Genomic DNA, 26,552 nt, shown 5'->3' with positions numbered 1-26,552 from the left:
TTTCGCATGCATTAAGGCGTTTGCGCATGCGAACAGCAACATAATGCATGGTGAGATGCAAATTTGGAAAAGGGGAGGAGATTGGGGCGGGATTTCTGGCCAAGTGGGCTGATGTTACCCAGATAGAGAGTCCATCAAGCTAGGTTGAGAAAACATTGTACAAATCTCATCTTTGGGTGAATTTCCTCGCTCCGAAGGACATCAAATCTTCACAAGAGTGTACTGTTCTGTTTGTACATCTCACTCTGAATATCAAAGTGGCCCCTAAGCCATACACTACTACCTAAACCTCACCTCGAGTTATTAGGTGGGCCTCATATAGAGGTATATATACCTAACTACTATAAGGCCCTTATAACTAGGTGCTCGCTCTCTCTCTCCTCCCCCCAGTGTATCTCACTCTTCGGTAATGGTAAAATAGTGCACTTTGTGATAAACAGGCTATTACAATAAAACATACCCCTTTTCCTATTGCATGCGATATTTACTGCATTTTGATAAATCCAGGCCCAAGTTAGGTAGTAATGCTGGTTTGATCAAATCATTTGAAAATCTGATTTAAACATGATGGAAACATCCCCCTGATGCAGATCCTGAGTATTGAAACACAGACGCATGTTCGGTTATCATGATTATATATGGGGTTAACTGAATGAACACTTCAAGATAAAGATAAGTACTAATGTTTTATGTGCAAAAGAAACATTTTTGAAAAAACCAAGACTAGACCTGTGATTATAAATAAGGCTAAGAAGGCAGACGCATGCTGTTAGGAGCCTATTATGAGGTCAAATGTATAGGGAAGTTTCCTTGACAGTGATCATTGTGTGAGTATTAGATAAAAGGAATTTGAAGCGCAATTTAATAACTGGAGGTTGGTTTATATGTGTTAGGATTATTGCTGCCATGGCAAGATTGTGTAATAATAACATAAAAAGAAAAAAAATCATGATAACTGTGAGTGATGGCTACCAGAACGCAACAATGAGCAACAATGGAGAGTTACCAACAGAAGAATAAGGCAGGATATTTAAGCTGTTCTTTAATAATGACATCTATTATCTTTCCTGGCATGGAAATCAAGATTACTGCTCTTGTGATTCTCCAGTTTGGTTTTAGTGACCTTCTTATAAACCATTGTAACAGTCTGCTGAGATCTTGCCTGCAATGAAAGTGTTCTTGTAGGTGTCTTGCAAGGACTTTACTGAAATGATTACAAGCCCTAGGATAAATGCCATCTGGACCTGGTACTTTATAAACTTTAATGCAATTAGGTTTTTCCCTTCCCCTCTTTTTAACAAAGCCCATGCCCTCCAGTGCCCAGTTCTGTGCTGGTTCGTATATTGTGGCATGTTCTGGTTTTGCGCATGCTATTCATTTGAATGCTTTTATTGTATACCTATTTATTTTCCACACTCTACCAAAGCTTCACCACTCAAAACTGAATGACTCTTTTCTTGAGGGCATTGCTTAATCATTGCTTTATTCCTATTCTGAACAATCAATTTGACATTTCTGGTTTTGTTTGATTCTGACATCACTAGCATTTCCTGCTGTCCTACAGGAGCTGCTGGCTTTTCCAAGGTTGCTGTTGCTTCCCTTACTCCCTCGTTACCAGGTTCTCCGGCACTCTATACAATTAATTCTGCCTGGCCCTCTCCAAGCTTTCCTGTGGTTCTCCAGCTTCTGGTATCGGTCCTCACGATCTTGCCTCTCCATGTTCTCCAGCTGTTGGTAGCACTTGTTCCTCTTCTCCTTTTCCAGGCTCTCGAGCTGCTTGTAATACTGATTTTGATGAGCTTTCTCTGAACACTCCACTTGCCAGTATTTCTCGCACCTCTTTGCGGCCTCCTTGCTGTCCACCTGCTGGTAGAGCTCATTCCTTTTCACTGCCTCTTGGCTGTCCACCTGCTGGTACTGCTCTCTCCTCTTCCCCGACTCTATCTTCTCCAGCTGCCTGTATTTATCGTTTATCTTCCCCGACTCCATCTTCTCCAGCTGCCTGTAAAGCTCCTTCAGTTTCCCCGATTCCATGTTCTCCACCTGTCGGTACTGTTCACACCGCCGTACTACCTCTTGGTTGTCCAGTTCCTGGAATTGCTCTCGCCTCCTTCCTGTCTTCTCTCTGTCCAGCTGCCTGTAGTGCTCATTTGTTTTTCCTGACTCTGAATTCTCCAGTTGCCAGTATTTCTGATTCCTCTTTGCGGACTCCATCTTCTGCGCCTGCTGGTAGTGCTCCCTCCTGTTTGCTGTTTCTCTGTCGTTCACCTCTTGATATATATCTTTCATCTTTCCTAGCTCCATATTCTCCACCTGCCGGTATTCCTCACCCCTCTTTACTAAGTCAGTATTGTCCAGATGCCTGTAATGGTCCCTCACCTTTCTTGACTCCATATTTGCCAGCTGTTGATACTCCTCACACCTTTTGGTTGAGTCCTTATTGTCCAGATGCTTGTAAAGTTCTCTCACCTTTCCCGTCTCCATATTCTCCAACTGTCGGTACTGCTCGCTCATCTTTGCTGATTCCTTATTGTGCAGCTGCCGGTACTTCTCGCACATCTTTGCCGACTCCATGTTGTGCAGCTGGCAGTACTTCTCGCATATCTTTGCCGACTCCATGTTGTGCAGCTGGCAGTACTGTTTGCATCTTCGTGATGAGTCCATCTTCTCTAGATCCTGGTATCTTTCATTTTGCTGTGCTTTTTCTTGGCTCTCCACCTGCTGGTATCGCTTGTTTTGCTGGGTTTTCTCAAGGTTCTCCTTTTCCCGGTACCATTCATTTCTCTTGGCTAAGTCCTGGTTCTCTATCTGTTGGTACTGCTCATACTGTTTTGCTTTCTCCACATTTTCTAACCATTGGTACCTCCTCTTATGCTCTGCTTTCTCCAAGTTCTCCAGATGACAGTACTGTTCAAGTTGCTTCGCAAGTTCCTGATGCTCCAGATCCTGGTACATTGTGGCCTGTTCATCATTGACATCGTCGTCATCATCTCTCTCCACCTGCTGGTAGCACTTGCATTTCTCTTCCGGCTTCAGGACTTCCATCTGGCAGCATGGCTCACTTGGCCGTCCTTGCTCCAGGGCTACCAACTGGCAGCACGGCTCATTTGGCTGTGCTTGCTCCAGGATCTCCATCTGGCAGCATGGTTCGATTAGCCGTGTTCGTTCCAGGATCCCGGTCTGATGAGATCCCTAACTCCGATGTGCTGTATCCTGGCTCGCAAGATGCTAATGCTTGTTCCCAGGTTGTTATCACGCTCTTGAGTGTTATTGCCACGTTCCTGAGGGATCATGCAGTCCCCTAAGTGTGGTTTCCAGGTTCCTGAGCTGTTATCACTCACTGTGTTGCTGATATCGCTCTTTCTCCAGGTTTCCAATGACCACTGGTAAGTACAGAGAACACATGAATGTACATTTATAGATTTCTTTTCAATTTGTCATTACTAAGTAATTTTCCATGAATTAATTTCATGATACGGTAAGAAATCTATTCATATGGATGACTTTTATAGGGCAATTTATAGTCATTTGGATTAAATTCTAATAAATTTAATAATTCAATAAAAGCACATGTAAAACCCCTGGTAAGAATATTATGGAAGCACAGAGTAGTAACACTTTACCATACTAACCACTAATGCGTGCTGGACATGGCTGGGGGCCCCGTGTATTCCCAGCAGAAGTCATGCTAAGGGCTGCCATGGCACAATAGGATTTATGATGGGGGTTACCTCAAAGAATTTCTCGCAAGCTCCAGCAAATCCAACTTTCCTCTAAAGGACTCTGGGGAGAGCAGTCCTTAGGAACATGCCCGACCGCAGTGGAGTCCCAAAATACGAGGATCCATTCTGACCATTTCCCCCAGCAGACCTAGACAGATGGCACCCACTCCTGCTCTTCCTTTCCCCAATTCTGGCTTGCGGAAAGCTCATGCCTTCTGGGTTTGTTTCCCATTATTAGGTTTTCTTCCCCAAGTGGTTCACAATAAATAAGGAAGCAAAAAAAAGTTGCTTTGGACTTCAGCTGTGCGGCTCTGCCCAGTAAGTTTGTTTCCCGCGGCAGCCACGATGTGACCAGCAGAATCCCCCCTCTCCTCATTCATAATGTTGCTTAAGGAGCCTTCTGGGCTGGGGCTTGCAGCCTTTAGCAAGATTTCTTTCACGGGGCCCGATGTAAGAAGGTGCGCAAAGATTTACCCGCAGCTGTGTGCAAGCTTTCCTTCCGATTCAGCGCCCTCACCCCGAAATCCCATGCAGATGAAGGCATTTCCTAATTGCTACTATTACTCTCCCCCCCTCTGGCTTATCTCGTCTTTTCTTAGTGCCAGAAGTGTTACTCCTGGTCTGAGGTGGAGACTAATGTTCCCAGGGCTAGTGTTAGTCTACCATCGGAAGCCGGAGTTCCGCTGTCGGTATTTTATGTGCATAAATCCCATTTTTCGGTGCACTAAGCCTGGGGGCACTCCCTGGACCAGAATCCCTTGCAGTGCTGATCCTTAAGGAGGACCAGGCCAGCTACCTGTGACCAGACCTTTAAGGGGGTTGGAAGGAGTTTCTTATGGATCCTCTCACATACCCTCTTCCCTCAGCTCGGGCTTGTGTCTGGGCTAAGTCTTGGCTCCCTCTTCCTGGTGGACGAACTCAGTTATCCATCAGCCGTCCCCCCCAGGGTTGAAACCTGAGGACAATCTTCATCCTCATTTTATGCTTGGTGCCGTGGGAGTTAAGAAGCTGCGTGCTGAATTTCAGGTAATTACATAGGCCCCGTGGCTAATTTCAGATTGTCCTCCCATCACCTGCCTTACACACTTTGCCCTTTCTAGTGTAAACGTTTCTCTCTTCCTTACCCTCTTTTTACTTCATTGCTTCCCCCATTTTACTTGTCTCTGTAGCTGAGTCCGGGGGGGGGGGGGGCGGTATTCCTGAAGACACCCGGGTAATGAGGTAGGTAGCCAGGTAGGGCGTTCTCCAGGACAGTAAAAACGTTCCCACGGTTGTCATCACCGCTTTCCAAAGAGCTGCGGGGGGTGGGGGGGTTTGAGTTGGGGAAAGCAGCAGGTGCGACGCAGGATGGTCTCGCACCTCGTTTGCAAAGGGGGCTGTGCGGGCCCCAGCCCTTTCAAATTGTCCCTTTAAATGCTCATTCAAAGTGCCCCCATAATCTGCAATGGTGCAAGGCGTTTGAAAACATATTTACTGTTTTGGTTCTGACATTTGTGTCCTGTGGGCCTGCTCACCTCTTCACAAACGTGCAAAATCTTTTTAAGTCCTCCCGTTTCTCTCTGGTGTCTTTTCCAATAAATTTGGGAAAGACAGAACAGATTCTGGTAAAATGGAGAACTATTAATACAATTTCGGGTTCTTGGCTTCACCAGAACAGAGTCTGGTAAAACGGAGGGCTATAAATGCAATTTCGGGTTCTTGGCTTCACCAGAACAGAGTCTGGTAAAACGGAGGGCTATAAATGCAATTTCGGGTTCTTGGCTTCACCAGAACAGAGTCTGGTAAAACGGAGGGCTATAAATGCAATTTCGGTTTCTTGGCTTCACCAGAACAGAGTCTGGTAAAACGGAGGGCTATAAATGCAATTTCGGGTTCTTGGCTTCACCAGAACAGAGTCTGGTGAAACGGAGGGCTATAAATGCAATTTCGGGTTCTTGGCTTCACCAGAACAGAGTCTGGTGAAACGGAGGGCTATAAATGCAATTTCGGGTTCTTGGCTTCACCAGAACAGAGTCTGGTGAAACGGAGGGCTATAAATGCAATTTCGGGTTCATGGCTTCACCAGAACAGAATCTGATGAGACGGAGGGCTATAAATGCAATTTCGGGTTCTTGGCTTCACCAGAACAGAGTCTGGTAAAACGGAGGGCTATATATGCAATTTCGGGTTCTTGGCTTCACCAGAACAGAGTCTGATGAGACGGAGGGCTATAAATGCAATTTCGGGTTCTTGGCTTCACCAGAACAGAGTCTGGTGAAACGGAGGGCTATAAATGCAATTTCGGGTTCTTGGCTTCACCAGAACAGAGTCTGGTAAAACGGAGGGCTATAAATGCAATTTCGGGTTCTTGGCTTCACCAGAACAGAGTCTGATGAGACGGAGGGCTATAAATGCAATTTCGGGTTCTTGGCTTCACCAGAACAGAGTCTGGTGAAACGGAGGGCTATAAATGCAATTTCGGGTTCTTGGCTTCACCAGAACAGAGTCTGGTAAAACGGAGGGCTATAAATGCAATTTCGGGTTCTTGGCTTCACCAGAACAGAGTCTGGTGAAACGGAGGGCTATAAATGCAATTTCGGGTTCTTGGCTTCACCAGAACAGAGTCTGGTAAAACGGAGGGCTATAAATGCAATTTCGGGTTCTTGGCTTCACCAGAACAGAGTCTGGTGAAACGGAGGGCTATAAATGCAATTTCGGGTTCATGGCTTCACCAGAACAGAATCTGATGAGACGGAGGGCTATAAATGCAATTTCGGGTTCTTGGCTTCACCAGAACAGAGTCTGGTAAAACGGAGGGCTATAAATGCAATTTCGGGTTCTTGGCTTCACCAGAACAGAGTCTGATGAGACGGAGGGCTATAAATGCAATTTCGGGTTCTTGGCTTCACCAGAACAGAGTCTGGTGAAACGGAGGGCTATAAATGCAATTTCGGGTTCTTGGCTTCACCAGAACAGAGTCTGATGAGACGGAGGGCTATAAATGCAATTTCGGGTTCTTGGCTTCACCAGAACAGAGTCTGGTGAAACGGAGGGCTATAAATGCAATTTCGGGTTCTTGGCTTCACCAGAACAGAGTCTGGTAAAACGGAGGGCTATAAATGCAATTTCGGGTTCTTGGCTTCACCAGAACAGAGTCTGATGAGACGGAGGGCTATAAATGCAATTTTGGGTTCTTGGCTTCACCAGAACAGAGTCTGGTAAAACGGAGGGCTATAAATGCAATTTCGGGTTCTTGCCTTCACCAGAACAGAATCTGATGAGACGGAGGGCTATAAATGCAATTTCGGGTTCTTGGCTTCACCAGAACAGAGTCTGGTGAAACGGAGGGCTATAAATGCAATTTTGGGTTCTTGCCTTCACCAGAACAGAATCTGATGAGACGGAGGGCTATAAATGCAATTTTGGGTTCTTGCCTTCACCAGAACAGAATCTGATGAGACGGAGGGCTATAAATGCAATTTCGGGTTCTTGGCTTCACCAGAACAGAGTCTGGTGAAATGGAGGGCTATAAATGCAATTTCGGGTTCTTGGCTTCACCAGAACAGAGTCTGGTGAAACGGAGGGCTATAAATGCAATTTTGGGTTCTTGCCTTCACCAGAACAGAATCTGATGAGACGGAGGGCTATAAATGCAATTTTGGGTTCTTGGCTTCACCAGAACAGAGTCTGGTGAAATGGAGGGCTATAAATGCAATTTCGGGTTCTTGGCTTCACCAGAACAGAGTCTGATGAGACGGAGGGCTATAAATGCAATTTTGGGTTCTTGGCTTCACCAGAACAGAGTCTGGTAAAACGGAGGGCTATAAATGCAATTTCGGGTTCTTGCCTTCACCAGAACAGAATCTGATGAGACGGAGGGCTATAAATGCAATTTCGGGTTCTTGGCTTCACCAGAACAGAGTCTGGTGAAACGGAGGGCTATAAATGCAATTTTGGGTTCTTGCCTTCACCAGAACAGAATCTGATGAGACGGAGGGCTATAAATGCAATTTTGGGTTCTTGCCTTCACCAGAACAGAATCTGATGAGACGGAGGGCTATAAATGCAATTTCGGGTTCTTGGCTTCACCAGAACAGAGTCTGGTGAAATGGAGGGCTATAAATGCAATTTCGGGTTCTTGGCTTCACCAGAACAGAGTCTGGTGAAACGGAGGGCTATAAATGCAATTTTGGGTTCTTGCCTTCACCAGAACAGAATCTGATGAGACGGAGGGCTATAAATGCAATTTTGGGTTCTTGGCTTCACCAGAACAGAGTCTGGTGAAACGGAGGGCTATAAATGCAATTTCGGGTTCATGGCTTCACCAGAACAGAATCTGATGAGACGGAGGGCTATAAATGCAATTTCGGGTTCTTGGCTTCACCAGAACAGAGTCTGGTGAAACGGAGGGCTATAAATGCAATTTCGGGTTCTTGCCTTCACCAGAACAGAGTCTGGTGAAACGGAGGGCTATAAATGCAATTTCGAGTTCTTGGCTTGACCTTAGCCAGCAAGCCACTCAGAAATGGATAGTTGGGCCTTTTTAAAATTGAATGTCTTGGTTTATTTATCATGTCTCTTCTGCTTTAGTACTGCTCTGCAACACTATGACATTGCGGTCCTTGTGCCAAAATGTTCCCTGACCTCTCAGTCCCCCTCCTGGTTTCTAAGGACCAGACACAAAACTAGTCCTCACCTAGGTTGCTATCCTTATACATTCCCACAAACTGCATTCTCCTTGGTTGATTTGCTTTCCTACCCCAGCTGATTCCTCCAATAATTAAGTCCCTCAGTATTAATACTGGCCGTAGATTGGTTACTGTCCACATCGGATCAGGTAATTTTAGTAAATGCTTCTTTGAAGTGTTGAGCGCAATCAAAGAAACTGGAAAAAAGCATTTGAAGAAAAAATTCAAGGAAGATGGTTGAAGTAATGAGAACCATCAAATTGCACATAGGGTTGCTAACACTTGCATATCCAAGGGACAGGCTATTTCAGTGAACTTTACTGCATGCATGGACCTGTAGTTTTGATTTCCTTAAGAAAAGCACTTGTCTCACCATGCAGGCGGTAAGATAAAGCAGGACTGGCTCAGTCCATTGTGACATGGACTGGCTCAGTCCATTATGACATGGACTTATTGGCAACGCCTAGATGGGAGGGTGAGTGCATCTGATGATCTGAAGATGGCCAAACAGTGTGGCAGGGCAATGGAATCAGCCCACGGTGGAATAGTGGCATGCATAGGGCAGTGTTTCCCCATTGGTGAGATGTGGCACAGAGATATACTGTCCGGCAATCATTGATGGGGCACGGAATTTCTGAAAGGGGATATGGGTGAAACATTTTGACAGATTCTCTGCTCCTTTGATTAGTGGTGGGAGCGGAGAGTACTAGGGATGCATGCAGAAAAATATTTTGTTATTTTGGTTTGTTGGGCCCCAAAATTGTATTTGTTTATTTCTGTCATTCATTCTCCATTAAAGTCAAAGAGGGAAGCAATGCATCCTATTTTAATATCTAACATTGGAGTTTTCTATCCCATTTTAAAGAAAGTTGCCGGTAGACATCAGTTGCACAGGAACAGAACTTCCAGACACCAAGAATGGGGCAAACGGACACCAAAAGTGGCATGAATAACCCAAGGCACAGTAATAGGGGGAAAAGTAGCCCCAACAGAGCTATGAACAGCCCAAGGCACTGGGAGAGAAGTAAAGCCTTACAAACAGTGGGAAGAGCACCCCGAGGCACCATGAAAGGGGCTCAGGAGGAGGCTAGACTGGAACAATGGCAGAACACAGGCAGTAAACCAAGAGAGAGGCAGGCTAGGAGAAGGTTTTTCTATTTTAAACATTTTAGCTTGTGAGTTCAAAGCACCCCATTATAACCTACTTATTTATATAATCTTATATTCTACGATTTTCCAAAAAAAAGTGATCAAAGCGGATTACAGCACACCATTCATATTTAATAAAACAGACAATACAACCAAGAGAGAGGCAGGGCGGGAGGTGAAGGCTCAGCAGTAACAGTCCTACAAGAACACAGTTCTTTGATTAAAAAAACAGGCTAAGGAGGCTGGTAATTTCCTTTACTGTTAGTGTGTGTGTGCCATGATTTAAAAGAAAGGCTAGGATGGTATGTAATTTCTTTTAGTGTCTGTCTGTATGTCTTGACTAGAAAATAAAATCCAGAAAAGGGTTGGTAATTTGCTGTGAGGGAGTCCATAACAAAATCCCTCAAACCACCTTAAAGAACCGGTCACAGGTAGCTGGCCTGGTCCTCCTTAAGAATCAGCACTGCCAGGTATTCTGGTCCAGGGGAGATCCTTTTAGCCAGGGGTTAAGTTGGCAGGGCAGAGAGAGCTTGGGGAAGAGGCCCTGAGAAACAGAGAGAGAGCGAGAGCTACTGATTGCAAGGACCTCCCGTAACTAAAGGTCTGTGCATACCTGAAGTAAGTGGAGTGATATTGTTTTGTTGTAACACATGATGTGAAGGCGAGCTGCCAATTTGTGTTAAATCCACTGTAAATAAAGCGCTCTGAAGTCACAGTGAGAGTCTACTTGGTGTTTCCTCTGACTTATCAAGCCATTCAGCCATTCACCGCTGGACCTACCACACTTGCTTTGAAAAGGTGTGCGAGAAATGTGATTGATTTGAGTAGGTATCAAGTTGTTACACAGGAACAACAGCACAGGGTGACTAGCAAACTATCATCAAAAGGGTTTGTTAGTACAAGTTTGCCTTTGAAGTACAAGATATATTGCAGGGGAAGAGCTCAGTAACCCTCAATCCTGAGGGAGTACTGAGAAGATTTGGCTGGTGGCCAAAAAGGGTTGGTAAGTATTGTATGCTGGATAATTTTGGGACTTAAAAGTTTGGGAGAGGTAAAATTGTAGGGTAAATTAGCTTGTAGTGTCTATGTATGTCTTGATTAAAAGCTAGGAAAGGTAAGTAATTTCTTTTAGTGTGTATGTGTCTGATTAAAAAAAAAAAAGGCTAGGGAGGTAGGTAATTTCTTTTAGTGTCTTTCTTTCCCCTCAACCACCTCATCTCCTACTTACCCCAGGCTCATTATTTGGTTTATAAACTCTTATCCCATGTAGAGGGCAAGAGACATTTTCACAGCAAAAAACAATCTGCGATTTATCTAGAACAAGGGAATGGCCTAGCCATCTTCAATTAGATTATTTGTCTCCTTGCAGGTCATTGCCAAATTAACATTACAGTGGGCCCTCGAGTTACGACCGGTTCGAGTTATGACCAACTCAGGTTATGACCAACTTTCCCGGTCTTGAGGTATGACCAAAGTTCGAGTAATGACCAAAATTCTGGTTTTGAGTTATGAACAGATCTCGAGTTACAACCAAAATATTTCCATTCGGGGGGGAGAGCGCCATAATGCCCTCATACTAGGTAGGTATTTATACCCCTATATGAGGCCCACCTAGTTACTCTAGGTGAGGTGTAAGAATTAGTGTAGGGGTTAGGGGCCACTTTGACATGCAGAGTGTGGCATACAAACAGAGTAGTGCAGTCTTGTGAAGATTTGATGACCTTCGGAGTGAGGAAACTCGCCCAAAGATGAGATTTGTGCAATGTTCTCTCAACCTAGCTTGATGTTACCCAGGTAGAGAGTCCTTATGCAGATATCATAAAGGAACTGGTGGAGGAGGTGAAATTGTTGTTTCTGGTAGGCTAGGCACATTTTGTAACTTTTTGGTGAGTACACTAGGACAGTAGTGGTGTTTCTGGTAATTACAGACATTATACAATCATTTTTTATTATAGAAATGGTTAGATAAGGGGTGCTTTTGGGAGGTTTGGAATGCATTATGGGTATTTCCATTATTTCCTATGGAAAAAATAGTCTTGACTTACAACCAACTTGAGTTACAACCTGCCCTCTGGAACCAATTGAGTTTGTAAGTCAAGGGACCACTGTAATTATATCATATAAATTTAAATAACTCTGAATTATACATCCATACTCCCATAGCAACCTAAATTAACTAGGAACTCAACAGTCATAATTTGTTCCTTTGCATATATCCAGTCCTATTGATGTACATATTTATTTTTACTTTCACTTTATGAAAGTTTAGTATTTATTATTTTTATGCTCAATGTTGTAAACTGTTTTTGTTTAAATTTATTTGCTAAAGGCAGTAAATAAATAAAGTGTCGCATGTATTATTGTGTACCAGTGGGTGAGGTTGTATGTGTGCAACTGGTGCAAAGAGCTCCAAGCCCTCGGCGACCAAGTCTGATCGCTGGAGGCTTAAGTAGCAGATCTGGAGGAGCTGAGGGAAACAGAGGTAAGTAGAGACCTTCAGGGACTAGCCAAGTCCCAATTCCAGTCCAGTAGCCCCTGTGCTGCTTTAGAGGAACAAGGTCACCTGGTCAGATAGCATAGTATATTATTGTGGGAAGTGATCTTGGAGCAAGGACCTGCTGTCCAGGTGACATACTTTCCTCTTACACTCAGTCTCCAGGGGTTAATGTCCAGGAGGGAAGGGTTAGGTTGGCCATCACAGTTGGTGCTTTGATTATTAGGAATGTAGATAGCTGGGTGGCTGGTGGGCCTGAGGATCGCTTGGTAACTTACCTGCCTGATGCAAAGGTGGCGGACCTCACATGTAGACATGGAACGTAAAGTAATCACAAATAAAATGTCAGTAACAGGAACACGATAAGGTAAGACTGTTCAATTTTGGGAAAAGATCACTCATTCCAAGAGGTGAATTTTCAGTATGCTGGCAGAGCTGATTTATTCATGAATATTCAAAAGAAATATAGTCCCCCAACACAGCCATATTTTGCCGATGGGACTGCGTCGGGAAGGACCCACGATATAAATTCAGTGAAAGAAACCCAGGCAGTGCGGTCTGGTAGAGGCAGAGTAGCACATATATTTAGATTTTAATACACACAGAGCGAGCAGTTTAAGGAAGAAAGAGGGAGGCACTGAAACTCTCCATAGTGATCCTCTACAGCTGGACCTAAAGCAGTCTGTGGGAAAGTCAAGTCCGACTCGAAGTCCCTGGAAAAATTAAGACCCTGGAATTGTGTGGCAGCCGTTGATGCTGTCTGAGCAGTTGTTACCAGGGAAGAAACTTATTTGCATTAAATTCACCTTTGGAGCAGCAAACCTCCAAGTGATATTTGCAGTTTATGATTGACTGCCTGTTCCTGATAGGGAAGGAACTTGCCAGAGGATCCTCCGTGTCAGTGAGCACCATGGAAGGCTGGCAGCACAGATCTCACAACTTATGAGCTACACTGAAGACTGAGGCTAATGGTGAATAAAACGGAAAATGTCATAATGCCTCTGTATCACTCCATGGTGAGACCGCACCTTGAATACTGTGTACAATTCTGGTCGCCGCATCTCAAAAAAGATATAATTGCGATGGAGAAGGAACAGAGAAGGGCTACCAAAATGATAAAGGGGATGGAACAGCGCCCCTATGAGGAAAGACTAAAGAGGTTAGGACTCTTCAGCTTGGAGAAGAGATGGCTGAGGGGGGATATGATAGAGGTGTTTAAAATCATGAGAGGTCTAGAACGGGTAGATGTGAATCGGTTATTTACACTTTTGAATAATAGAAGGACGAGGGGGCATTCCATGAAGTTAGCAAGTAGCACATTTAAGTGAAAATTCTTTTTCACTCAATGCACAATAAAGCTCTGGAATTTGTTGCCAGAGGATGTGGTTAGTGCAGTTGGTGTAGCTGGGTTTAAAAAAGGATTGGATTTCTTGGAGGAGAAGTCCATTAACTGCTATTTATCAAATTTACTTAGGGAATAGCCACTGCTATTAATTGCATCAGTAGCATGGGATCTTCTTAGTGTTTGGGTTATTGACAGGTTCTTGTGACCTGGTTTGGCCTCTGTTGGAAACAGGATGCTGGGCTTGATGGACCCTTGGTCTGACCCAGCATGGCATGTTCTTATGAGGTGATGCAGAAAAAGCCCCTTAAATAAAAGGGGTAGTACCAAGGCAGAGGCTGAGGCAGGCATGGGGTAAAGAATCAATGTGGCCCCAGCCACTTCAGGATTGACAGATGAAAGTTTTCCTGTGAAATTCAGCTTGCAGGCCCTCGGTGGGGAGTGTGAAAACTGCATTTTAAACTTGTAGGCATGCTGAAGTGGGATGCTGTTGGCATCCAAGCTCAGCTCCAGGCCAACGTGGGGTATAGGGTCGGAGACAGTGCCACGGAAAACGTCCGGGCGCAGTGAGTCTTAGGGCGATAGCAGCCTACATCAAAAGGAGAGTAAATCTTCACTGGGAAAATGCTATTAGTGCCTCCGGTGATGAGTCACCGCCTTGACTAAAGAATTGAAAGGGTTTATATGTGAGGCCAAGGAAGGAAACCCTGACATGCTGATGGCCTGGTGTGATGTCTCTTGTGGTCAAAATGCTGCCTTTAGTGTGGTAGAGAGCAGTGTGGGCCAGGCCACATATTCAAACCACAGCCCTTAACAAATAACCATTTCTCCGTTCTGTGCAAGCAGCGAAGATTTACTTTTCCACACTGATGTCAAAGTAATTGCAAACTGGCACTTTCTTTTGCACCACGCAGGGTATTTGACCAGGTCGATGGTGGCGGGCGACTTCCCAGCGGTGCCGTGCCTGACAGTGCGTGAGTTTGATTTTTCAGGCTGGGCAGGACGACTGCTCACGTGAAACTCCTGGGCACAGAATGGGATTTCTCATCACAAACACAGGGTGCAGCTTTCCTATGCCTAGCTCTGCCTCAGGCTAGGAAACGTTTGGGAACACTAGCACCGGAGAGAGATGTTATCAGAAGGGGAAGGAAAAGGCACCGATGCCTCTCTGCAGGATGTCGGTGAGGCCTCACCTGGAAGCGGCCATACCTCCGAAAGGACAGACAGAGAAAGTTCATTAAAAGGTCAAGGTCACTTTACCCTCCATTGCCTCAGGTACAAACTTAGATTGTAAGCCCTCTGGGGATAGAGAAATACCTACAGTACCTGAATATAAACCGATGTGATCTCAGATCGAATATCGGTATATAAAAATAAATAAAGGTCTGCACCAACAGCCCTATAAAATGGGGCTAAACACAGAGGAGAAAGGCGGGACACAGGTTAGCGATACTTAAATACCTCAAAGGTATAAAGGATTTGAAGGGGCAAATCTTTTTAGTGGAAAGGAAGAGGTCACACAATAAGGTTGAAAGGGGCTTAGACTGAGAAGCAACATAAGGAAACATTACTTCAGAGAAAGGGTTCTGGATGCATGCATCCGCCTCCTCGTGGAGGCCAAAAGGATGACAGAATTCACCAAGCTCATCTGGAAGGAAACAGAGAAATGACGGCAGAAAAGGACCAAATGGCCCATCCAATCTGCCCCTTAAGCTCATGGTAGCATCTGCTGTGTCGTGTAGGTTTCCCCCATGCTTATCAGTTTCCCACACCATAAAAGTCAGGGCCCTCGCTGGTTGCTGTTTGAATCCAATTCCCCGTTACGCCTTGCCACTGAAGCAGAGAGCAATGTTGGACTTGCATCAAAGTATCGGGCTTATTGGTTATAGGTAGTAACCACTGCATCAGCAAGTTACCCCCATACTTATTTGTTTACCCAGACCGTAAAAGTCGGGGCCCTCGGTTGCTGTTCAAATCCAATTCCCCTTTCCCCCTCTACCATTGAAGCAGAGAGCAATGATGGAGCTGCATCAGTATGAAAGCTTATTATTGGTTAAGGGTAGTAACTGCCGCACCAGCAAGTTACCCCCATGCGCTCTTTTCTTCATTTCCATCCTCCAGCCTTTAGGGATCCACAGTGTTTATTCCGTGCCCCTTTGAATTCCCTCACTGTTCCCATCTTCACCACCTCCTCCAGCAGGGCATTCCAGGCATTCACCACCCTCTCTGTGAAGAAATATTTCCTGACATTGGTTCTGAGTCGTCCTCCCTGGAGTTTCATTATGTGACCCCAAATTCTACTCAACTCTTTCCAATGGAAAAGGTTGTTGAATGTGCATCATTAAAACCTTTCAGGTATCTGAAGGTCTATATCCTATCTCCCCTGCACCTCCTCTCCTCCAGGATGTACATATTCAGATCCTTCTGCCTCTCCTGATAAGTCTTCCAGTGCTGACTCCTCACCATTTTGGTTGCTCTTCTCTGGACCATGTCCATCCCACATCTGACCCTTTTGAGATACGGACTCCAGAACTGAACACAATACTCCAGGTGAGGCCTCACCAAGGCCTCACCTGGAGTATTGTATTCTTACTGGTTATTCCTCTCTCTATGCAGCCCGGCATTCTTCTGGCTTTAGTTATCACCTTGTCACATTGCTTTGCCATCTTCAGATCTCCAGACACTGTCACACCAAGGTCCCTCTTGGTCCCACTCATCAGTCTTTCATTGCCCATCACATACAGCTCTTTTGGATTACAGCACCCCAGATGCACGACTCTGCACTTCTTGGCATTGAATCCCAGCTACCATATCTTCGACCACTCGTCCAGCTTTCTTAAATCACTTTTCATTCTCTCTACTCTTTCAGGCATGTCCACTCTATTGCAGACCTTAGTATCATCTGCAAACAGACAAATTTTACCTTCTATCCCTTCCACAATATCACTCACAAAGATATTGAACAGAACCGGTCCCAACACCGATCCTTGTGGCGCTCCACTTAACACCGTTCTCTCTTCAGAGCAGGTTCCATTTACCATCACACGCTGTCTGCTGTCACTTAACCAGTTTGTAATCCACGCCACCACCTTGACACTCCAAGAACAAATATCAGTTGGTAAGAAAATTTAAAGCCCGAGCTGAAGGTGAGAAATGGTCAGCCTGGAAGTTGATAATGAACCTAGGGGGGCTGCTATGTCACTGGTAGCAGCATGCACTGTGCCCACTGCCTCCCTCCAGGCCATGCCTCAGGGGCATGTGCTGTATACAGGCACTCACCCTGGGGGTCAAGATCCTGTCCCTATACCTGATTATTCTACCCCCTGCCACCTTCTCATCTCCTTCTTTTGCCTCCCTCCCCATTGGATGGGCTACTCCTCAGGGGGCTTGAGAATGTTCTACTCCAATCCCTTGTTCTTCTATGCATGCAGGCCTTTTCTGTGTGGAAATGTTTATTGTATGTCTTTCTCTATTGTGTTTTCATAATTGTCTTTATTTTATATTTCGCTTTTTGCACTTTTTTCTGCACATCAAAGCGAATTACATTCAGGTACTGCAGGTATTTTCCTATCCCCACAGGGCTTACAATCTAAGGGGGTTATTTTCCAACTTGTGTTATGGTGTTTTCGCATGCATTGAGGCGTTTTTCGCATGCAAAAAACACCTTAACACCCACGAAAAGCACCATAACGCAGGGTGCGATGCAAATTTTTAAAAGAGGAGTCGGGGGTGGGATTTTTGTAAAAGTGGGCTGGCTTCACACTTTGCGAAGCCATAACGCACAATATCGCACAGTTTTAACGCCGAAAATAGTTAGCTATTTACAGGAGGCCCACCTAGTAACTCGAGGTGAGGTTTAGGTAGTAGTGTAGGGGTTAGGGGCCACTTTGACTTGCAGAGTGAGATGATGAACAGAACAGTGCTCTCTTGTGAAGATTTGATGACCCTCGGAGTAAGGAAACACACAACGATGACATTTGTACAATGTTCTCTCAACCTAGCTTGATGTCCCTCTCATCTTTGTGAGATTTGTATAGTGTTTTCTCAACCAAGCTTGATGTTACCCAGGTAGAGAATCTTAACCCCTACACTACAACCTGAACCTCACCTTGAGTTACTATGTGGGCCTCATATAGAGATATAAATACCTAAGTACTACCAGAGCCTTATAGTCTCTCTCTTCCCCACCCCGTGGTTGCAGATAGGTTACGGCAATACCTATGCAGATAGCTATTACCATAAAGCACACACTTAGCAGAGATATGTGTCCAAGTCTGGAAAAGGACTTAGGGGTCATCATTGAAAAAACGTTAAAATCTTCTGCTCAGTGTGCAGCAGCAACCAAGAAAGCAAATAGAGTGCTAGGGATTAATAGGAAAGGAATGGAGAATAAAACAGAGAATATCATAATGCATCTGTATCACTCCATAGAGAAACCATACAATGAGCATTGTGTGCAGCAGCAGCCAAGAAAGCAAATAGAGTGCTGGGGATTATTAGGAAAGGAATGGAGAATAAAACAGAGAATATCATAATGCCTGTGTATCACTCCAAAGTGAAACCATACAATGAGCATTGTGTGCAGCAGCAGCCAAGAAAGCAAATAGAGTGCTGGGGATTATTAGGAAACGACTGGAGAATAAAACAGAGAATATCATAATGTCTCTGTATCGCTCCATAGAGAAACCAACCATACAATGAGCATTGTGTGCAGCAGCAGCCAAGAAAGCAGAGTGCTAGGGATTATTAGGAAAGGAATAGAGAATAAAACAGAGAATATCATAATGTCTCTGTATCACTCCATAGAGAAACCATACAATGAGCATTGTGTGCAGCAGCAGACAAGAAAGCAAATAGAGTGCTGGGGATTATTAGGGAAGGACTGGAGAATAAAACAGAGAATATCATAATCTCTCTGTATCACTCCATAGAGAAACCATACAATGAGCATTGTGTGCAGCAGCAGCCAAGAAAGCAAATAGAGTGCTGGGGATTATTAGGAAAGGAATGGAGAATAAAATAGAGAATATCATAATGTCTATGTATCACTCCATGGTGAGACCTCATCTTCAGGACTGTGTGCAGTTCTTGTCACCGGATCTCAAGAAAGATATAGCAGAATTAGAAAAGGTACAGAGAAGGGCGACCAAGATGATAAAGGGGATGGAACAGCTCCCCTATGAGGAAAGGCTGAAGAGGTTAGGGCTGTTCAGCTTGGAGAAGAGATGGCTGAGGGGGGATATCATAGAGGTCTTTAAGATCATGAGAGGTCTTGAACGAGTAGATGTGACTCGGTTATTTACACTTTCGAATAATAGAAGGACTAGGGGGCATTCCATGAAGTTAGCAAGTAGCACATTTAAGACTAATCGGAGAAAATTCTTTTTCACTCAACGCACAATAAATCTCTGGAATTTGTTGCCAGAGGATGTGGTTAGTGCAGTTAGTGTAGCTGGGTTCAAAAAAGGTTTGGATAAGTTCTTGGAAGAGAAGTCCATTAACTGCTATTAATCAAGTTTACTTAGGGAATAGTCACTGCTATTAATTGCATCAGTAGCATGGGATCTTCTAGGTGTTTGGGTAATTGCCAGGTTCTTGTGGCCTGGTTTGGCCTCTGTTGGAAACAGGATGCTGGGCTTGATGGACCCTTGGTCTGACCCAGCATGGCAATTTCTTATGTTCTTTTGTTCTTAAGAGAAAATATTTTTTTTACTCAATGCAAAATTAAGATCTGCAATTCATTGCCAGAGGATGTGGTGAAAGCTGTTAGTGTAGCTGCGTTTAAAAAGGTTTGATCAAGTTCCTGGAGGAAAAGTCCATAAACCATTATTAAGGGAGAGTTGCAGAAATCCACGGCTTATTCCCGGGATAAGCAGCTTAGAATATATCTATCCATTGGGATCCTGCCAGGTTCTTGTGACCTGGCTTGGCCACTGTTGGAAACAGGATGCTGGGCTTGATGGGCCTTTGGTCTGACCCAGTATGGCAGTTCTTATGTTCTTATATTACCCCACTGGTCTTCCTGTGCGTGCCTTTTCTCAGGACGCTATGAATCAAAGCTTGCATCATACATTGCTGATGGGAAATTTCATGTGGTCACTCAAATGTGCTGGACACTCATGTCGGTGATCTTGGCAGCGATGCCTCACGAAATATTTGCTTGGCTGGACTGGAGATTGTTCTGCATCGCTTTCCATATACAACATTGGGAGCATCCTCTCATTTTTCCCATCTGTAAAGTCTCTTCTGAGCTTTGGCAGCAGTGAAACATGGGGAGGCGATGGTGTGTGGCCGGGGGAGGCCTTTGGGTCATGAGGGCTCTCTGCCTGCTCCCTTCCCTCCTTCTCCTTCTCTTGTCCTTTCTCCGTCCCTCATGTTCCATCTCTGAATCTCCTCAGCCTCGATGCCTTCTCAGTCTTCCCCCTCGCTCCACGGCTTTCTTCTAAGGGCTCCTGTGTACTTGTCCACCTCTTCACCTCCTCCTCTTGTTCCCCTGACCTCGTCATTCCAGCCCTCTGACCTTCTTCTTCTCCCCACTCATTCTCTCAGGCCTTTCCACTCTCCTCGGACCCTCTCCCTCCTGACTCTGGCACCCACTCCCCTTGCTCGCCAGCCAGCTCTGCACCTTAACCATTCTCGCTGTAGTAATAGCGCCCCTCACCCCTCACTCACACCCAGCCCTGCCACACACACCGTCTCCTGTGTTCAAACGCAGACCCACGAGAGCACGCGGGCACACACTGAAGATGAAAGAGAAGACACCAGCAAAGGTGCGAGAGAGGATCACAAGGCGCAGAGAAGACGCCAAACACGTAATCTGCACTTTCAAATCCTTCCTCTCAGCGCTGACCCCGGGGACACAGGGAAAGCTGCCTGGGGTGGGGGCCACAAAGCCAGAGGGATGGTTTGAAGGCAAAGCTGCGTGTCAAGTTATGTCGCCGTGTTGCAAGTTTTCTGCAGCCTCTTGAGTTCTGCCCTGCAGCCCCCGTCCCGCACTTGCACCCAGCTGTGAGTGGTTTCACTGACTCGTGTGTAAATGCAGGCTTCTACATTTTCATGCCGGTGCAAGTCCCTTGCAGATGAAATAGAGTCGCACAGGGACTTAAGTAGCTTCAGTGAACTGTCCCACTGGTAACCCATGGAAGCCAGCTGTAGGCAGGTAAGTGGGTTTTTGACTCCCTAAATCTCCACCTCTCAATAATGTAAACAAACGTGTCTGCATGAGAGAGGCATTGGTGGGCATGGATAAGGAGGCAAAGTCCGCAGCTAGGTTTTTCCCACAGACTTGGTTCTTGCCTTTTTGCCTGTTATTGCAGCGGTAGATTTTGCAGGAAAAAAATGGGTGTAGATTTGAAAATGCAATCTCGGAGTATTATTTCCTGATCCTGCCCAGAGCATAACCCCCCTCCCCTCCCTGGGGATGCCTCCTCCCAGCCTCCAAGGCACATTCCACATTGTTCGGATATCTCCGCAGAAAGTTATGTCCTGCTTGGAGCAGGCATAACCCTGTGCATATACAATGCCAAGCTTTCCTTCAAATATGGAAAGCACGAACGCAGATGCTTTCTCTGACTCTTTTCCTAGTGCTGGTAAATCAGGTTTCCTGGGTTTCTCCTAGAGGAGAGGTCCATAAACTGCTATTAATCAATAAGCAACAGTAGCTTGGGATTTATTTAGTGTTTGGGTACTTGCCAGGTTCTTGTGGCCTGGTTTGGCCTCTGTTGGAAACAGGATGCTGGGCTTGATGGACCCTCGATCTGGCCCTGTATGGCATGTTCTTATGTTCTCAATCTTCAGGTTGTGTTTTACAAAGCTTTCTGAGCAGAAAGTACTGCGAGAATCAGGCTCGCAGGCCGCACTTTACACACCTCCCATGTATTTTTCCCAAATGTACACGTGCACGCCTATCCACGTACCAGCCTGATGTTCAAACTCAATACATGTGAGTGTCTTCTGCTTGAAAGTCGCCTTGTACTGCACAGGCACATCTTTGCACTTTATTTATTTTATTTAAAATAATTTATTAATCACCTTCCAGACAAGTTTTCCAAAGTGATTTGCAACATAAACTTAAAACAATCAAAACAGGCACCTTCCTGAAAATGTACCCCTTAAAGCACTATGTTTATTTATTTATTTATTCAATTTGATATATCGTCAAATGCAGGCAGCCAACCAACGCCCTCCCTTAAAATAGTCAGGTACTAACCTGGCACCTCCCTCCCGTCCTGCTTCGGTGAAGCACAAGGTGAACATTGTTCACTTTGATTTCATCCCCATATTGCTCAGACTACACCACGGCCTTCCTGCTGAGGTCTCTCGGAACAGAAGGTTTCTCTCCCCCTGACTCTCACACAGACCCGTCATAATTTGGGTCTGTGACGTGAAGTCAAGATATTCCATGTTCTGGGATGGTCAGGGGAGACTATGCAAGAATGCACTCAGAGTACAGCGCTCGATTCAGGAGCTTGGACTTTCGTAAGGATGTTAAGAGGATGGAGGCTACCCAAATATAGAAACATAGAAATGACAGCAGAAGAAGACCAAACGGCCCATCCAGTCTGCCCAGCAAGCTAAGCACTTTTTTTTTTCCCTCTTACTTGTTACGCTTGGCTCTTAGTACCTTTTAGTTCTATTTCTCTTCCACCCCACCATTAATGTAGAGAACAGTGCTGGAACTGCATCTAATTGAATATGTAGCTTAGTTAGGGGTAGTAACTGCCTCAATAAGTAAGCTACACTCATACTTTTGTTTACTCGACTATGTAATTCAGTCCTTGTTGGTTGTTGTCGATATATAGATCCACTTTTCTTCATTCCCCCTGCCGTTGAAGCAGAGAGCTATGCTGGATATGCGTTGGAAGTGAAGTATCAGACTTTCTCCCCTGCCGTTGAAGCAGAGAGCTATGCTAGATATGCATTGAAAGTAAAGTATCAGGCTTATTTGGTTTGGGGGTAGTAACCGCCGTAACAAGCAAGCTACTCCCCGCTTTTTTGTGAATGCAAATCCTTTTTTTTTTCTTCACATTTCCTCTTGCCGTTGAAGCTTAGAGCAATGTTGGAGTCGCATTAACCATGTGTATGTATATTGAATAAGGGTATTATCTCCAGGTAGTAGCCTTCATTCCCGCGAGCCACCCCCTCTTCATTCACATCCTCTAGACTTGATGGATCCACAGTGTTTATCCCACGCCCCTTTGAAGTCCTTCACAGTTCTGGTCTTCACCACTTCCTCTGGAAGGGCGTTCCAGGCATCCACCACCCTCTCCGTGAAGAAATACTTCCTGACATTGGTTCTGAGTCTTCCTCCCTGGAGCTTCAAATCGTGACCCCTGGTTCTGCTGATTTTTTTCCTATGGAAAAGGTTTGTCGTTGTCTTTGGATCATTAAAACCTTTCAAGTATCTGAAAGTCTGTATCATATCACCCCTGCTCCTCCTTTCCTCCAGGGTGTACATATTTAGATTCTTCAATTTCTCCTCATAAGTCATTTTATGAAGACCATCCACCTTTTTGGTCGCCCATCTCTGGACCGCCTCCATCCTGTCTCTGTCCCGTCGGAGATACGGTCTCCAGAACTGAACACAGTACTCCAGGTGAGGCCTCACCAAGGCCCTGTACAAGAGGATAATCACTTCCCTTTTCTTACTCGATATTCCTCTCTCTATGCAGCCCAGCATTCTTCTGGCTTTAGCTATCGCCTTGTCACATTGTTTCGCCGACTTCAGATCATTAAACACTATCACCCCAAGGTCTCTTTCCTGCTCCATGCACATCAGCCTTTCTTGCTACAGGACCTGCAACACAAATCCTTCAAAGATACAGGACATTCAAGGGGATGGTCCTTTGCAAAAGGATTTATATGCAGTAACCCTGTACAGGAAGAGTCCATGTGAAACACGATTTCATGCGTACTGCTCTCTGCATGTGTGCAAAGCTTTCCAGGGGCGGAGCTGGGGAGGGGAAAGCATTTTCAATATTTGAAAGTTTGCATATAAATGTATCTACAGAAAGCTACATGAAGTTAGCATGTAGCACATTTAAAACAAATCGGAGAAAATTCTTTTTCACTCAACGCACAATTAAACTCTGGAATTCGTTGCCAGAGTATGTGGTTAAGGCAGGTAGTGTAGCTGGGTTTAAAAAAGGTTTGGATAAGTTCCTGGAGGGGGAAGTCCATAAACTGTTTTTAATCAACAGGGAATAGCCACTGCTTGTTGCTGCCATTAGTAGCAGGGATGCCAGAGAGGATGGCAGGCAGACACCGCGGCAGCCAGGCGTCCATCCGCAGCATGAGGAGTAGCAAACAAAGAGAGGTAGGCAGAGTGAAGCCATTGGAAAGGGATGGCTGCAAAACTACCCCGAAACAATTAAGCCAGATGCTTCACTTTGAATGCATATCCAGCATATCTCACTGCTTCAACAGCGGGGTGTGTGTGTGTGTGTGAAGAAAAGAGGATTTATATTCAGACAAAACCAACAAGGACTGAATTGCCCAGTCTGGGTAAACAAATAAGCATGGGAGTAGCTTGCTTATTGTGTCGGTTACTACCCCTAACCAATTAAACCAGACACTTCACTTTGAATGCATATCTAGTAGAGCTCACCATTTCAATGGTAGGCGGGATTGAAGAAATAGGATTTACATTCAGACAACAACCAACACAGACTGAATTGCACAGTCTAGTTAAACAAATAAACGTGGGAGTAGCTTGCTTGTTGAGGCAGTTACTACCCTAAACCAATCAAACCTGATACTTCACCTTGAATGCATATCCAACGGCAGGAGGAAAATGAGGAAAAGAGGATTTACATCCAGACAACATCTAACAAGGCATTGATCTGAGCAGTATGAGTGTGCAAACATTGGGATAACTTCTCGTTATGAAGGTTAGTACCCTCAAACATTAAGCCTTATACTTCACTTTGATGCAGCTCCAACACTGCTCTCTGCATCAGTCGTGGGGTTGGAAGGAAATTGGAATCAAAATGTTACCAATAAGGGCCCTGAACTCAGCAGTCGGGGTAACAGAAAGGTATGTAAAAATAAGTATAAGAGCTTGCTGGGCAGACTGGTTGGGCCTGTTGGTCTTCTTCTGCCGTCATTTCTATGTTTCTATGTAAAAACCTCAATAGTACCAAGGCTTGTTAACTAACTTGGAGTGATTAGTTCTGCAGACCTTATGGAAGAACGGCAGCAACTCCAGAGAATGGTTTAAGACCTACACTTTAACCAGCAATAGGGGGTGCTGGCACGGATAAGCTCAAGCAATGCAAGCCACCGTAACATTGTTTAAAATGAAGTCAGGAGAAGACCTGGGTGATTTCTTAAGGAATTCTGAGAGAACTGCCCGCATGACTAGCTGGCTGGCCAGAAGCCACCTGGACCACCTACCTGGTGAATCTTCTTACAGGTAAAAGCCAAGCGCCTTTGTAGGTTGCCAACTCAGAGGGAAGAGCCATCTATTTAGAAGTCAAAACCACCATCCTGGAAAGGGCGGGTTACACTATAGAAACCTACCGGCAACAGTTCCAGCAAAAGTCCACAGAGTCTTTTTCATAGAATGAAGGATGCCAGATGAAAGTGGCTACAGCCAGAGGTGAAATCAAGCCTCTAAGTACTCAATAAGATCCTTCTGGAGCAGTTCCTCAATGGGCTAGACCGACCTATGTGGAAGTGGATGTGTCGGCACCCAGGGCTCATCCTGGAAACAGTGGATGCCTTCTATCAGGCTTAGTTGATGCCAGGATTAATAAAAAACCTAGAAAGGCAATCCACACAGGGTCCTTGGCACGGCACTGAGAGTGCAATACCCCAGCAATGATCCTCAGAGCTGGACAGCTCTGGTTCTGTACTCTGATCACAAACCCTAGGCCTGCCAGCTTATTTGAACCATGGAAAGAAAGGTCATTTGACCAAAGACAGTCTCTACAAAGGGAGCAAATCTATGGATGTCAACCTGGTGACATAACCAGCACTAGATGTGAAAGTTTCAACGAGTGAGCCAAAACCTCCAGAGGAAAGATGATGGCTAGATCTAAACCCACAGGCCTGCTCCCATTATTGAGAGACAGCGCAAGGTGTCAAAGACTGTCCATGGCCGGAAGACGAAGAGTGCAAGTGCAGTCTAGCAACGTTTCATTGATGTGCCTCATTTTGGGATCCCGGTTGTCCTGGATGAGATACCTCCCCAAGCTCTGGTAGACTCAGGATTAGGAAACACTCATATCTGGAAGGAGCTAGCCCAGAGTGGGTATAATGATTACAAGAAGAAGGCGACAGTCGCTTGCATGCATGATGACCAGCAACAGCACCCAACCAGTCAGGTTCTACTGACAACTGTGGCGGGGCAAGACAATACAGAAGTGGGGATACGTCGTGAGCTTCCATACCTCATTGTTCTGGGGCACCATTATTCCCAGTTTGAGACTGTGGGGCCAGCTTACAGCCCGTTGAGCTAGACCAGCCTGCATTCGAGACATCTCCACTGGAAGTCTCTCCACAGGTCGATGCAAACCTGTACAGCATGGAGTCGAAAATACTCAGAACATGGAGACAGCAGCGGAGAAGAAAAATCTGAAAAGTCCCAATATTTGGAGACTGCTATGGTCAGAATTCTCCTGAAGACAAAAGAAAATTTGATGTATTGATTGGGAAGACATACGTCAGCTTTGCATGGGGACATGGATCAGAGGGCACCCTGGGTACTCCGGTAACCCTTAACTCATTCCCCCAAAGGGTGGGGGAGGGTAACCCTGGATAAGTTAAGCAGTGGCACACCAAGGGTCTCCAGCGCATGGGGGGTGGGGGGACAATGCATTTGTGAGCCTCTCCAGTGCCCACACATCCTTCTTATACTAATGTTAAGGTCACAGAAAATCAGTGGCATTTCTACAGAAAAGAATTTGGAGGGGGAGGGAACCAAAATGACCTTTCCTCATATCAACCCCAGCTCCATAGCATGACCCCCTGCTTTAAAACTGCCTATAAAAAAAGTCTTAATAAGACAGTCCAAAGGTCTTCTGCATAATTTTATAAAGCTGGCTGCTTTCATATTTCTAGTAAAATGTCTATAAAATTATATGATAGCCTCATTCAACTAATACTCTATGGCTATGAGAGTGACGACTGGAATATATAGGAAGGGACAGAATGTCAATATAAATCCTGCACCTCCA

At 45.2% G+C, this 26,552-nt stretch overlaps 1 protein-coding gene across 1 annotated transcript in view; it reads right to left on the bottom strand.

The window, feature by feature from the left end:
- Nucleotides 1-1,464: 1,464 nt before the first annotated feature.
- The window catches only part of LOC115079421 (uncharacterized protein PFB0765w-like), an 84,314-nt gene continuing 59,226 nt past the window's right edge, over nucleotides 1,465-26,552 (bottom strand). The window contains exon 2 of the mRNA XM_029583003.1: nucleotides 1,465-3,383. Coding sequence (XP_029438863.1) covers nucleotides 1,612-3,135 — 1,524 coding nt within the window. The 5' untranslated portion in view covers nucleotides 3,136-3,383 and the 3' untranslated portion in view covers nucleotides 1,465-1,611. The remainder of the gene's footprint in view (nucleotides 3,384-26,552) is intronic.

This window comes from Rhinatrema bivittatum, chromosome 1 (genome assembly GCF_901001135.1).
Source record: "Rhinatrema bivittatum chromosome 1, aRhiBiv1.1, whole genome shotgun sequence".
NCBI classification, from domain to species: Eukaryota; Metazoa; Chordata; class Amphibia; order Gymnophiona; family Rhinatrematidae; genus Rhinatrema; species Rhinatrema bivittatum.
Note: the sequence above shows the minus strand (reverse complement) of the source record. Positions and strands in the feature narration are given on the sequence as shown.